The sequence below is a fragment of the Pseudomyrmex gracilis genome, unplaced genomic scaffold, assembly GCF_002006095.1.
Source record: "Pseudomyrmex gracilis isolate BER0280 unplaced genomic scaffold, ASM200609v1 scaffold_9, whole genome shotgun sequence".
NCBI lineage: Eukaryota > Metazoa > Arthropoda > Insecta > Hymenoptera > Formicidae > Pseudomyrmex > Pseudomyrmex gracilis.
This window is the reverse complement of record NW_018020593.1, coordinates 1,192,577-1,209,142: the sequence shown is the minus strand read 5'-3', so window position 1 is coordinate 1,209,142 and position 16,566 is coordinate 1,192,577. Positions and strand designations below refer to the sequence as shown.

Here is a 16,566-nt window from a genome sequence, read left to right as displayed (position 1 = left end):
AGGGAGGGAGGGTGAGACACGGACGACACGCAGAGAGACGCCGGGTCAACGCGCCAGGTAGCAACGCCTCGGGACAGCCGTCGACGTTTCCCTTCGTCGCCGTCTTCGTCCTTGCCATATCAACCACACGGGGTTGTGCCTCGTCTCTAAAACGACGACTCCAAGGGTGACTGCAATCATGGGGTTCTTTGACGGAAGTTTCGTTCTACTCGCGGCCACGATCGTCCTGCTTCCCGTCACGCACATAGCTCCGTTTGCATACGCTGCGTAAGTCATTATTGCTTCTTATATACACATGAAAGCATATGTAGGCACACATGATAGGATAGTCGCTTTGAAGTTGGCATGCGCTTTCCGGTGGCAGTTAACTCACTCAAATCCTGCAATAACATATCTCAAAATACGCATTATTTTATGCACAAGACGCGACTGTTTGCGATATCAAATTCTAGGATTCTAAAAAATGTCATGGCAACGAGTTGATGTCTTCTTCACAGTTGTGAAGCATCGCAAGCATTTTTTGTGGCATTATATAGTGTTTTAGTCCGCTTGTTTCAGAATAAATGTTCGAAGTGTGAGAATAAACTTGACACGTTGACGTACATTTAAAGCTTTGAAAATGTAAAATGTGATTTTTATCAACAGTTGTTTAGACAATTTATTCAATCTTCAACAAATGTAAATATATACATGTAAAAAGAAAGATAGACTTTACGTATCTCTCTCAAACTTAATTAAATATTCTTAAAAGAAAGATGTCTGAATATATACTGTTGGATAAAATATTACGTTTTTGAGGCAAATAATGACGAATGGCATTGTTACGATACGCGTCATTTATTATGCCACTTTGACAAGAAAAACAAAGTTTTATTACACGATCGTATCTGACGTCAACTCGTCCGTTGTCTATTATCAAGTGCAAACAAGATAGGTTTAGCCTTTGACATAACGGGCTACAATGAGAGCGACACACACACTCTCTCTCTCTCTCTCTCTCTCTCTCTCTCTCTCTTCTCTTCTCTCTACAGTCTGGATGCACCTTCGTGATTGCATATAAATGAGCGGATACTTGCAGACACGTTGCATACTTGTGTGTGTGTGTGTGTGTGTGTGCGCCTACCGTCTATGATCATAATACCATCCCTCGTGTCTCCAAAACGACGATAAGAAAGCTTTTTCTTTGCTCTTTTGATAAGCATAATATTTGCATACATATATATATATATATATACATGTATGTATATAATATATTGCTGTTTTAATAAGCATAATATATATCATAATATATATGCTATACGATCGAATATTGATCGTCTTAACGTGTAAACGCCACTTTTTTGATCGATTTTTGTTGATCGAAGAGTTTAATACTATAAAACAAATATTAAATTTTTAATTAATAATTAAATTTGTATATCGCGCAACGGTTATGCTATAATGTGTAATACGATATTATATATTGCAATACAATATCATTTAAATTTAGCAAATAAATATATCTTATGTATGTATCCTGTGCTAATAAAAATTAAAAATTTTGTTTTCTTTCTATTTCATTATTTATCTTTTTCCGAAAAATTTTTGCGATAATGAAAGTTGCAAAAGCAAAAATACATTTAAAATATATAAGATTTTAGCATCAAAACTACTTATTTATAACGACACAACTAAAACGCTATAAATGATAAGTAGAAGAACTAAAGAACACGAGCGGTGGAGACAAAGCGCGAGTTACATTGATGCTAAAATTGGAAAACGTTTGCTCATCCGTCGATCCCGACTCTCACCAGTAGCACGTATTAATAATCCGCAAATGTAGCTAACGTTTGTGCAGTATGAGCCAACATTATTGATTACTTTGCACGAAACATTTGACACGCTGGAAACGTGTTCGACGACACTGTTCACTCATATTCTTTTCTCATCCCCGTTGCGATCGCTACGGTTTTACTACTGAAATATATCTCAGTATCGGATGATTTATTCGCATTTTCTATCGACACGTTCTAAATATCTGCTCACAAATCAACATAAAGGAGTAAATAAGCTATGGAATCAATTGATATTTATTTTTACCGTACTCAATCTAAGATATAAAAATAACGTGGAAAGCACACATTGAAGATTCTGATTTACAGTAAAAAAAAAAACATATTTATGTATACTCGTAGCGTGAATATAATTTTCTAAATGAAAGTTGCACTTAATGTAACGAGACGTCATGTATATTGTTTTATTTAAAATGATATAAAAAATAGCGATTGCGAGAAAGTCCTTCTTTCGAAGTTTTTACTTTCAAGTTTATCTAATGACATACAAGTTTATTAAAAGCGCTTCTATAATCTTCGAATACCTTAATATCGCGCAAATCTCAAGTATTGAGCAATATCATTGACAGAGAGATACCAATTTTGTGGCCAATTTCAAAATAGTTTCAATTTATAGTAATTTATATTCAGTGAAGGTGGTAAACTAGTAGTTACATGTAGTCGGAAGGATTATCAATATTTACGCTCTTCCAGCGAGCCTCGGTCGTTCCACCTGTTTCCTTCTCAAGAGGCGCACGACGCTTCTCTCCGGTCTTCTCTAGATCTATACGAGTACCAACCACGACGTGACGTTGTAGTGTGTATCGGTGATCGCAGTAGAGCTCTCGAGCAAGAGGGTGCTCCCGACGAAGCAGAGCTCCAAATCCTCCTACGCCACTACCCTCATCAGAACACGGCGAGACTATGATCGTCGCCACCCTCGTTCGCTCTTGGACCAGTGTGTTACGCTCCGTTCTCTATACAACGAGAGAACCAACTTTTCTGCTTCACCGCATATTATCCGGACTGAGCTCGAGTTCCAATTATGCTGCTCGCCATCTTTAGTTGAGTCTTCGACAACGTTCTAACGACAGCCGTTACTTAATCTTAATAATAGTATTTATTTGTATGGGAATAGTCGCGAATTTCATAGCGACAAGAATTTATTCAGCTAGATGCTGTAAATTTATATTTAAAAAAATGAAAATATATAAGTATTTTTGCAATAAATGCACTGAATTTGGTAAAATACTAACATGCAAGACAATAACAATTATCCGAAAATATCAAAAATTCTCAGAAAACTACTTATCAATCTATGATATCTCACATCGACGTGATTCTCCCTCGTGAGAAAGAGAAGCAGAGAGAGAGAGAGAGAGAGAGAAAGAGAAACATCCTTTGGCAACCTTCCGGAATTGAAATCGTCGTGTTTTCATCGTAAGAGTATCGCCAACCACGGAAACAGACAAAATCACGCCAAATCATTCGACTCTAACTGACCTATTTTCCGCAACAGCGGCGGCACTTCTGTGACGAAACGGATTGTTGTTTTCTTTCGCACGTCTAACTCTTCTAACCTGACCTATGTTACGAGCGCGCGTTGCCAACACTACCGTCCGTCGGAAAGATAATTGTGACAACTGATATCTCACCGAGAGTGTTTTTCCATTACTGTTTCGGGCCAAAAGAGGATTTCTGCAGTTTTACCACGACATGTTCTGCGTTCCCGTAATATAGCTGTAAATAAATTGATGCTAGTGAATTATTTTTTACCGGCTCAAAAAACACATTAAAATATAAATATATGTATAATTAAAAAAAAGAAAAAATATCTAATAATGATTTGCTTAAAAAAAAGTCACATTTCTTTATAGAACACACACGTGTACCAATGCAGTTGATAATTAGTAGTTATACTAATGTAAAAGAAGAACAGAGCATTTTACGTAAACAATTAGTGTCTAGCAGCTGGCATATAAAGGCTGACAGAAATCGGACATACAGTGGTATAGCGAAGAGACGATCAGAGAAAATGACGCTTCGTTCGCAAACAGCCAATGCATATTTAATAGTGGACGATTATTAATGCGTTTATATATGCGGATGATTGATGAAATAGTCGCACAGCCTGAACAATTTATGTCACGATTTATGTGTCGTAATGATAGTTCTGTTCTATTTAATTCTGCAATCTTTTATACTTTATGTACTTAAAATAAAAATAGAGAATAATAATTTTATAATAGTTTAGAAACAATATAAAAAAAAAGAGAACAAAGAAGGAATACTTACATATAAATGTAAATTTTATACAAACTCTAAATTTTTCACATTTGACAGAGAGAAATGTAGTGTTTCTTGAAAAAATTACTGCCGTTAAATTCTTTTTATAGAGAGTATAAAATTAGAAAAACTATATGTAAATATGTAAAACTAAACCATGTAAAAATATTATATAAAGTAGAAAAAATATTTTCATTTAGAAATATTATAATATAAACATAAAACATTAAATGCTAAATCTATCTGATTTTGCACGATTTGTACAATATCCAACTTTTACAAAAAACAAATATTTCCGCCACGTCGCATTGTATTTCTTGAGACGTTATGACATTCGGCGAGATCGCGATGCGGTGACATATAACAAAACATATTTCCGATAGTACCTTCAAACTTAATCGGAATGGCGAGCCGATAACTCGACGGCGAAGAGGCGCGAACGAAGACACAAGAAAACGGATCATCAAGCAAGCCCATCTAGTTAGCTCCAAATTGAATATTCTTTGATAACTGTAATATCCGGCTGAGCAGTGCGGAGTATTCGAGAGCGGATGCGGCTGACTGTTTCTCGTGTTTTACTACTGGCGTACACAGTATTATATTCCGTTGAGCAACTCGTACATATAACCATAGTTTCGATAACAATGATTTTATCTATTTAAGTAGTTTGTCTTGGATTGATCAAACGATACATTCGAGCTAATAAATTCCGCCTTCTTTCTTATATCAGCAGTGAACTTATAATTAATATTACCAGTCGTATTTCATAAAAAAAAAAATTTGTGTTTTAAAACAAAGGTATAAATATTTAATACTTAATAATGCAATTTTTTGATATTGTCTCTAATTATTCTAAATATTTTTATTTTTTATTTCTGCATATATACGTCTAATTGGCACATTTTATCGCGAAGATGATACGTAGTGATCAAAGTCATTAGTACTTCTAGCTAACGTACTTGGACATTAAACCGAGACAGAGGGTCGAACACACACAGTTCGAGCGGTCACGCGATATGAAGACTTTCCTGTTCACTTCGGGATTTTAACTCGCGTGGCTTTTGCGCTCATAAATTCGTGCGCCGCGCGGCAAGTGTCACGATTAATATGCGGTTGTTCCGCCCCCTCTTTTCGCGCGGCCGTTGTCTACATGACCGCTACGTTGCAAAATCCGTGTCGTGACATACACACACACATAGATGCTGCACTTCCAAATTACTTTTAAATTACCACTAGGAGAATAACAAAGATTCCGCGATGGGAATGAAATAAACCAAATTATTTTGTCGTCAACGGTCGCGAATAACTGCAAGAGCGAATAAGGTAAAATTACGAACAACGCATACATAAGTAAGATATATATACATATTCTTAATTTTTTAGATTGAGAATAAAGTGAAAGAATAGCCAAGAAAAAGTGATGCAGTAAACAAATATTACGGTTAGACACTAAATGAGCGCAAAATACTCAGCGCAAAAATACTCAGAACACACTGAAGACTTGATCGCATAATCAAATTAATATGAATTAATATAAACGAGATGAATTGTATAGTAGCTTCGTTTATTTTTCGCTGTTTTCTCCGCTTCTTGTTGCCAAGACATTGCATAAGATAACATTTACAACTGAAAATTATACACACCTACAGAATCCGCACCACGCCTTCATATTTATTAATTAATAACTCAATGAATATTGTACATTTTGCAAAATGGTAAATTATAATTTTTCATTTCAGATTGACTCTTATTTAATCTTTACATTTACAGCTGTACCAAAATTTTTCAAACACCTTGTGTATATGAATAATGTTTAATTGTTCATTTTTGAAACTAAGCAAAACTAAGCAAAACTAAGCGAAGAAATAAACTTACACTGCACATAGAAAAGTTGATTTGTCGATATACGGTTTTTCCACAAGTAGTGAATATAGAAAACCAATCGATATAATATACAAAAATCACGAATTGATGTGTTGACAGAGACAACTTTTATCAGCGTACCTTGCAAAATCAAGAAAACAGAACAGATAAAAAATAAGTCGGCGTCAGTACACACATATACACACATACATACATACAAATAAACAAATGGTTTATTCCCGCTATTTTACTTTATTCGTGTAGAAATGCATTTATAAATACGTCACAAAATTGTTGTTTTTTGGATTTATCAAGAACATCGAAGCTTAGGTTCGTATGTAAATAACAACAGCAGAAGATGAGATAAAAAATATTATTACTACTGCTACAAGGGTGTGCGAAATAAATGCAGTTTAGAAACTTTTGGAATCTATCATCGTTTATAGATCATCATTTTATGAACCCGCCCGATAATTATACGCATCGCGAAGATGTCTCTACGAAGAAACATAGTTGTGAAAGCTTTCCTTTGCACGGCCGGCGACGGCGGCGGCCAGAAATGCGACAAGGTGATGAATAACATAAAAAATGTAACGATGCAAATCGAGAAATATTGGCTATATTCGCGTCCTCGTGGTACGCGTGCCGGGGCCAAAGACGAACAAAGACAACAAAGCGACAGAGTCGGCGAAAGAAGAGAAGAGCAGTCTTGCGGGAAGTCAAAAGGGGGCTGTCGGAGGTGGTTGTGGGTGGCAATGGAGAACGGGGGTTTCTCGCGTGCAGCCTTGACATGGGCCAGGAAATCAATGGGACCTCCACACAACACCGACGCAAACTCGGTCAACCGAGTCGCGCAACGGCCCACGTCCATAATGTTGTGTTATATACGCGCGCGAATATATGTATGGCATTGTCGACCAGCAATCGATGCGAGATCCTATCGAAAAACGTCTTCGCACCAGTCATCGTACTTTTGTACTTTTGAATTAAATACTCGCGACCTATCAGTCACTCTGAAAGAGTGCATTGCCGTCGCTCGGCTTACATGATGAAATTTGGTTATATAACGAAACGTCGCTTTAAAGACAAACGCGTTTAATAAAGTCAGCGAGAAGAGCGAATCATTTCATAATATTGCGAATCAAGCACATATGTGAATAAACTTAAGTATGAGTAACATAGTCTAAACTCTTTATCAAAATCAATAAAGTTCAAGTCAAATCTCCGTGTCAAATCTATGCAAAATGGCGCGAAACTATAAATGTCAAAAATAAAAGTTTCGCGTTATCGATATCGGAGTCGGTTGATAAAACGAAAAAAATATTCGGTATGTCGTGCAAAACCTTAAAGTCGCGATCTCGATCGGACGTCCATCTTGCTGTCTATTGCCAATGATGGCATCGGTGCCGATGGGCAGGAAATGAAACGACGTTTCAAAGGAAACGTCAAACAGTCCAGTAGACACGCCTCGCCGATCAGAAGCAACCACTCTATCTATTCTCTCTCCACTGATTTCTCTCTCTACATCAGATAGCAAAATAACCTATGATGCCTATTTCGCATGAATGACATTTGTTAAGTAAATGAACAAATATAAAACAAAGAAATATAAAAAAAGAAAAAAAAAGATATGTTCTGTATTCTTGAAACTATAAGGACGTTTTATATTTGTTTTGTATTATCTACATTATTTAAAAGAACTAATTTGAGAAATATATTATATTTACTGTTAATTTAAACAGCGGGTTCTTAAACAAAAACACAAACTTTACAACGGCTTTGAAAGAAATGTAAAATAATCTGTATTGGACGTCGCGCGACTTAACATGCAAATTCAACGGACGAAGTACATCGGACAAAATACATTTTGCTGTACATCGACATTATTGACCAGAAATAACAGTCGTGACAATAGAAGCCGGCCTCCGACGTAACCCGCAATCGCGACCGTGTATCTGCATGCCGGAACCTTGACGAGAGCGCGGCCAGGGCTGCCAATCAATGGCGAGGACATCACCCTCAACGACTAACGTCTACGTCCTTGATCGTCCGTTCGCCGCGCCGCGCGCACGAGCGACTAACCCGCTTATACGTTCGGAATACTTGAAGCGCCGACGAGGTCGAGTCAGGGCTACACATTCCAGGGTTAACTAGCGGTAACAAAAGTACAATAGCATCTTGTGTAAGTGCATGAATTTAAAGGAGAAAGAGCTATACATTGTCGAGACATTAGAGTCGAGCGCGGCTCGAAAAACGGCCGATGATCGTTGCGAGCGAGTACGTTATGAAAGTGCGCAATTTGCGCTACATTACAGCCGATTAATATCACACTGTTTAATCGCGATTGGCAGTTTGCAAATGCGAATCGCCGTTAGTAAAACGCGAGCCAACTTCTAACTGATCACACTCATCGTATACCAATAACAACTATAAACTATAAATATAAAATTGCGGCGTAATCTCGCATCTTCTAGCACCGGTGATCATATCCCACGCAACTTCACACATCGATTGTATCCCGCGTGTCAAGGTTATTTACTTTTATTCTCTTCCGACGCGCATTATGAATTTCTGATCAGCGTCGGAACACGTGTTCCAAGTTGTTGAGAAATATTTATAACGTTATCGACCGTATTTCCGCGTTACGTCGCGTCATCAGCGCAAAACCACCATGTCAATTATACGGAACAATTAGTAATTTACATTTAGTTTAATCGCTAAACAAGAACTTTTGAATTCGGAACTTAATGTCGTTTGTTATTCTTATGGAATCAACAGCAAATGGCAAAACAAAATCTATATCTGCATAGAAAAAAAAAATCTTCCTTGCTCCCTAAACAATCACATAATTGACGGCGATCGATACAATATGAGATTTTTCTCTGGCGAACGTACATGTAGTTGCTGGTCTGTATTTACACGGACCTCTCTTGTAAGAGAGTCAAGGAGTATATAGCCGGCTGAAAAAAGCACCGTCGACACCGACACGACAAACCCTCCCTTGTATAAAAAGCCACAGCAATCACGCGGTATACTGGCACGCTAATGGGGCATTGATATAATTAACTGCTGTATACTTGCTTGCGCACTCTTATCGAACCGACAACATACGTTGCTGAAGCTGCCACGAATGCATGCCACGAATAAAAATAGTATCAATATATACGGTGACTCAAGTATGTTTTCTTGTACATTTTAAAAGCACGTATCAGCGTGTTTGTATTCGCGAGACATGAAAGTGAAAATTAAAAGACAGTGATATAAAAAAACACGCACAAAAAATATAAAATAGTATACGATAGATAAGATTTTGAGTTCGCTCATAAATTTTTTGCAATAATAAGAAAGCACCCCGATGCTTACGACTCCTTGTAAAACGAGACACGCAAAATACACTGCAGTACTGGCGCGCACTCTTGTGCGAGCACGCGATCGCCTCATTTTCGCAGACTTCTATTCCTCAACTTGCGTCAATGTATATTACGTATTTGAAACCTGTATTTTTATTTAACCCACACAGCTGCATGAACGCATTGAACAAAAATATGATACATGTGATGTAGATGGGAAGAAAAATTGATAAAATGATACTACAAATACAAATCGAGCAAAACAATAAAATGTGTACGCAAAAGAAAGAGAATATTTAGAAGTTGTACGCGTGTGGACAAGCGAATATGTCGAATAGTGAGAACTAAAAAAAAATATTTGCGTGCAATGCACGAGATAAGTTCTTTATACTTGTTTTTTCTTTACATTTTGCGAGTTATCCAATTCGATAGAAAAGTATATATTTTACTTTTTTAGTGCTCGGACTGTACGTCATGTTCGTATTCTAAAAAAATAAAAGTACTCTTTTATATGTCAAAGACAATGTGTAAAAACAGGTAAAGTAAATTAAAAACCTGAAGGAGAAGCGGCGCTTTTGTCTCAATAAAAACAGAGTTTTCTGCATACAACTAGAATTCACGTAAATGCTACAAATTTTTATAATAACTTATACGAAGTTAAAATATTTTAATCAATTTCCAGTCATATAATGTACGCGAGATTCCCGAAGTAGTTTTGAGGTTTCTCACTTTTTTACGCTATAGATTTTAGCGTGCTTTCCAAGCTGTGCGATTGCGTGCACGATCCAAGATCGACTCGCGCATACCTTGAGTAAAAACGGCACGATATTAACGGCGACCTTACTTTATTATCACGCACAGTCAACATACACACATCATAAGTAAGTTCGCACGACTAAATTTTTTCTTTCCGTGACTCTTTCTCGCTCTCTCTCTCTCTCTTTCTCTTCCGCGATTAATTCCGCGATCAAAATGCTAATGTATGGTAACGTCAAATTGATGCGATTTGTGTCGTCGCGAATCGACGCATGCAAGTAATCGATTAAGAACGCATATATAGATCATAGAAAAGAAAAAATTAATTATTGATTAATGTTGATATTCTTTTTGATTAAATATGTACAGTTAATTACAATAGGATGTGTATTATGTGCTTAGAGAAGTCAGAATAGTTCTCCCCTATAGTTTTTTCGCAAATAAAACAAGTATTAGTAATAACGTATTTGTATATCTCATGCGCACCTGAAGCGTATTGCAAATCGAAGCTACAGATTATTGCATGATCAATACATGTACATCACATACAAACTCAGTTAACCAGTGTGTCAAAATTACTAATTGTAGTAATTTATGAATTAACGCTGAACATAATTATTGTTTGCGTCTACAAGCTTTGTAATTAATTAAAAAAAACCATTAACGTTATGTAATTTGCGTGTATCAATTATGTTCATAATTTTAAAATTTCAATTTGCTGTTTATTTTACAATCGAATCGAAATAAAAACTGAGATCTGTTAATGTTTTTACACAAATAAACTCTACATTAAAAAAGAAAGACAACATTAATATAAATTATCATGTGGATAATTAATTTTCAAACTCTGTCAATTTATTCTATTAATAAGAAGTTTCTGCACAATATAAAGTTTATTTATAGCAAGTCACCATTAAATTAATCGCCATTAAAATACATAGAAATCATCTTCATAAAATTAATAAGTTCGCAGTTATTTGATTCTAATACCTCGTTAATAAATGACGTTAATTATCCGGTTTTAGCCGCGCGTATATTTCACGAAACACACACATCCTGCAACGTGGTTAATTCCTTATCCACGTCCGGTAGCCGGATGAAACTCGTTGGACACAACCGAGAAATCAGAGTAATCCAGGCGTCGGGCAGCGTTGCATATGGAACTCTCTCCATGTATTCGTGTATGTACTTTGTCTCACACACGCACACACGGACGGGTATATATCGAAATCGGAGTGTTATTAAGCTCGAATATTCATGATCGATATATCCGAAGCTTTTTAATTAATGTCTAGGTAATAGATTACAAGCGCGACTTGTCTGATACTTGTCTCTTTCCTCGATTGCTTTAATTAAAAAACAATAAAAGTACAAACACACAAATTGATTTTTTGCCCACTTTATTACGAACAATTGGAGGAAGAAATATTAATTTATCAAAATAACATGAGAAGCAGAAAATAAATCGAATCGATTTAAAAATCGTTTTGTTCATCTTTGCTTACTGAAAAAGTCGGTTGTTCGCCCGTGTAAATGCGTTTGTCTGTGAGCCACAAACATTTATGGACACACGGGGTACGCCGCGATTACGTCGGCGACGACATTATCGGAAAGTGCATTACTGACGTCTGCCCTTGCGCGGATCTCTGCGCGCGCGAGATGCACTCAGCACGAATGCGCTTTAAACGGCCTCTTACCTTTCCGATCAGACCGTGACGATCGGCTCGGAAGATATTAACGACACTCTGCGATGACGAAGGATAGATAGGAAAGCGACTATATAGATATATAATGCGACGAGAAGATCGCATCATCACAGAAACTTTTATATTCGAACGCTAATATTGATATAACCTAATGATGCTTTTGCGCAGCACAATTATTTTATAGTTTTTTTAAACCTCTAATAATTCATATTTTAATTTCTATAAGTCCAACCGACACGGATGAAAGATAAAAAGTGCATATGCGTAACACGCGGTAATAAAAATGAATATCTCCGACAAAACTTATCTCTTTATGTGGTTTATTGAATAAACCACAATCTTTTTCTATCAAACAATTTTTTTCTATTGAATCAAAAAGTCGATATATCTTACTCGAACGTGCAGTTCACACCGGGACAGTTAATTTAATATAATAACTGTTTTTTTGTAACGTATAAAACGGATGTGGGAATAAATAAATGCGCTATAAAAGAATCGGGAATCTAAAGTGGCAACTATCGGGAACGCAGATCTCTGTTGTTGCATGTTAGATTTGCGTCAGATAATCTGCGAGCAATTGCAAAGTCGCGTTTATCAGAAACGTTTACACGCAGTTCTTTGCTTTTTCACCTCTTTTGCACTTGTTACCACAATTTACAAAATAAAAGACAGAAAGAAAGAAATTTCGAAAAACTCGAAATATCTGTGTGAAAAAAAACAGCGCATTGTGCTACACATATATGTTATTGCGAAATAATTGAGACAATCGAGAATTGTAATAACACGAGTCGATATATCGAAAGGTTCTTCTCATCTATCGCAAAAATAAACCGTAGTCGAAACAAAAACGAAAAATGAAGCGCCGATTGTTCGAGTCGATTTCATTTTACTAGTAGTACATCCTGGCACGAAGGTAAAACCATCGCGCGTTTTCAAGAGTCAAACTCAGTGATTGGCAGATCGACGTAAGCCACGTTCGTGTCGGGTCCGCTCTCGCTCCGGCGCGGCGTAGAGAACACGATAAAGCGTAACTTTATGACAAGGTCTTGGTACACCATTCACGTGAAACTGCAGCTCGCAAATGGCTTGAACTTCGCGAGAGACGCGCGTTCGAATCGTCACTAAGATAGAACTGACTGATAGAAGTAACTGATCAATTTCTTACAAAAAACCGCTCAACTGCACCTTTTTAAGAAGTATTTCGATTTCGATTTAAAATTTATATCTCGAAATAACACAACTTTATATTCTCGCAAAATTGTAATTGTAATTTGTTTATTTGTCGATATACTTTATTTTCCTGAGTATCAACTACTATACATATATGTACAATTTTTCGCGATTCTTATCTGTACGTGAAAATCTTTCTTTTGTCCCGAACAGAATCGCAATTTCCGTTTACTGCTTATTGCTTATCGATCGTATACCAATCCTTGTTAAAATCATTGCGATTTTGCGTGTCCGACTTACGTTAGACAATCTCGTATATCTCGTTATCGTCGATAACAGTTGTCCGTTTCTACCACGTGCTACTTTTGCCACAACATCGTTCATCACACTGCGTTTTACAAGATTTACGACTGCTTGATTATCTATTGTTAAGAATGATCTAGCAATCGTCGAAGTTCTTCTAGCGAGTTTCTCCGTTTGAGTAGAACCTCGCTATATCAATCAGAATAACATCGATAAATAAATAAGTGCAAAACCTAGGACTTATGTACATGTTTTATGTTTTTACACCGAGTTTGTTACGCGCATGACGAAAGAGCAAGAAGGCCACATTTGCAGACAGAAAACGACAGTCGATTAATTTCGTGCGTATTTTGTTCTTTCTTAGTTATGAAAAGACCTTAGTAGCAAATGTACGCTCACATACACACACACAAAGTTGGTAGTGAGTTGCCGGCGTAAGAATAACGTTTTATTGTATCGGAGGTTGGTTGGCATGCTTATTACGTACGGTAATAGTAGCATAGCCTCGCACACATCACGTTGGCGTCTCGTCGGCGATGAGAGAATTGAGGCAATTCACTTCGGAATTTTTCTAACTGCATCGTGACTTGCTGCGATTTGCGGAACTACAGAGATCAGTGCAGACTTCCAATTTTTGATGTATGTGTGCGTCAACAATATTATTCGCATTTTTTATATGCGCACAAATATGCACAACCGTAATCTTTTAATCCGATATTATTACACGAACAAGAATTTGCCTTCAAGCTCACGCTGAGTTGTGAAGTTGACATAAAACGATCAAAGCATGGGAGCGTATATCACTCGACTTGATGGTATTTTATTGCCGCACCTCGCTATAAATCGTCCCGACCGCTTAATGATAAAACGGTGGTGGTAACGATATTAAAGGCGCCGCATGGTACACATATTCCGTCAAAAGTGAAAATGATTGTAATAAGGTCATATTTTTTTCTTTAACTGACAACTTTTTCTGAAAAAAAATATACATATATATACATATATATGCATGGTGCTTAAAGATTGTCTTGATCCGTGCGTGATATAAATATACAATGTAAGATACGACGTGATATACATTTTTCTTTACATGAAAAGAAACTTTTAATTGATAATATTTATTATCACACAAAATGATCAATTAGATATTGTACAAGTGCATCGATGGATGAAGCATTTAGTATTCGGTGATAACAGCCAGTAGTTATTTCCTCAATATGATAATTTGCGTTGTGAGCAAACGATACTGATAATCACATATCAGCACGCTCGCATAAACACTTATTTGCGCGTATAGAGTAATTAAATACTAATTAAATTGCTGAAACAACTGCATAGTAATAAAAAAACCGATTATACATTTCTTTACTATTTTATAAACACACTAAAATCTGAATGAAATAAATTGCTCGGAGTTCCGATCTAAAATTCGGTTTGTTGCGGCATAATTGTGAGAAAATAACATAACATATTCGCGATATTTTGTCATTGTGAACGAAATCTTATATCTTTGTTTATTTGCTTTAGACAAATGTGTACGAAAGCATTTTTTTCTTACAATATTTGCGAACTGTCAACATTCTTGTGTGCTAACAGCCCAAAATGAGCAAGGACAAAAATGTAGAAAACTAAAATAATGTACCGAACGCTGAAACGTCGGTTGTTAATAATCGTAATAAAGTACTAGAAACTCGTCCTCTATCAAAGCACTGCCACCAACGAGGACGACATCGCCGTCGTTTATATCATCGATCTTTGTTAATTATGCAAGCTATGGTCGCGACCTTTAATGGCTTTAATAACGGAGGTGCATGCTCTCTGCGAGATGCAAACGGCCAGCATAAATTGCAAGAATAATCCCCTTCTTCTTCTTCTTCTTCTTCTTCTTCTTCTCCTCTCTCTCTCTCTCTCTCTCAACGCGCTTCCATTGCCTATTCCCACCGAGTCGCGACGATATTCCCATTACCATACAGATATATAACGCAATTTTATTGTCGCCTAAGCTAACGAGAATGCAGCATCTTAATTATTAAAAATAACGAGACTGCAGTTAGCTGGCAACCGCTGCGACTGTACACGGTTATTCGATAAATTGTCCGCAATCTCCGTTTCTTGTGCGGTCTAGAAACACTTATCTGAATCTTTCCCAATCGGAATCACATCTGCTTCAAAACGTTCAATCGAGTTAACGGAATATAACTTCTAGAACACAGGTGATGCTCCGATGATTAATCATCCGGTTTTATTACTATTTGCAATAACAAAAGAAAATCTCATCATTTGATCTAGACTACTTAGATATTTTCATTGTTAATAATTTTCTCGTGATAGTTAATCTTACTATTAAGTAAGGATTTTGTATCTATAGTTAGTGCCTCTTACCACTAAAAATATCCACGACCATGTACGTATGAGCGCACATAATCAATAATTACGTACGTTTTATATTTACGTTGGCATTACTCTGCAGCATAGAAATCTCGCTCGCTTTACGCTCAAATATTATTAGAATAATACTCAATTGTTAATTATTCAAAATCTTCACAATTATTAAATTTTCTTTATTTTAATCAAATATTGACGTTATTATAATTGCAACAAGTTAGTTATACAAATTAATTGTAGTAGTTATTTGTGCGTGTGTAAAATGTTTATCGTAGAATATGAAAATACATATGAATGTCAACATTTTTTAATATAAATGTGTAAAACTTGAATTTACATAAATGAATTAGATTATAAATTAACGAAAATAAGACAAAAAAAGCTATTGAACTTTTTGCATAAAAACAAAATTTACAGCTAAGTGAAAAGTCACATATAATTACAAAGTCGATATATTCAATTACAGCGAATATATTTATGACTTATTGCCAGCAAATGTTACATCACTTCACGACATGTCGCCGCAATTTTTACAGAGCTTTTCGGTGTGAGAGTGTGTGTTTTATTTTCGCAATCTGGCTCAATAGCTCGTTATCTGTATTCCCAAGAGCATCGCGTGTTCCGTAGATAAGCTTATTACGAATCTGTAAGAGGAACGATGAGAAACTGAATTCCGCCAAAGTACCGAGACATCGTCGTTGTTATTCTTGCCTATCGTTGCTTGCCGACGCGTTTATCTACAATCTTAATTTAATCGTCATTCGTGATCACGCCGTAACAAAACGAAAAGAACAACGAGTGGCAATGAAAGAAAATGACGTCTTCGTCGTTACTGACGATATCAACTTTGTCCCGCACCTGTATCTTCAATCTCTCATTTATTCGTGATCACTGTTATAGCTTCCTTTGTTTACATTCATAAGTGAATGCGCACGT

General features: G+C 36.4%; 1 protein-coding gene across 11 annotated transcripts in view; it reads left to right on the top strand.

The window, feature by feature from the left end:
- The first annotated feature begins 32 nt into the window (after positions 1-32).
- LOC109862073 (gamma-aminobutyric acid receptor subunit beta) overlaps positions 33-16,566 on the top strand; it is a 58,010-nt gene continuing 41,476 nt past the window's right edge. For all 11 annotated transcript variants that reach the window (XM_020442027.1, XM_020441980.1, XM_020442019.1 and 8 more), the window contains exon 1: positions 33-267. In XM_020442027.1, coding sequence (XP_020297616.1) covers positions 179-267 — 89 coding nt within the window. In that variant the 5' untranslated portion in view covers positions 33-178. The remainder of the gene's footprint in view (positions 268-16,566) is intronic.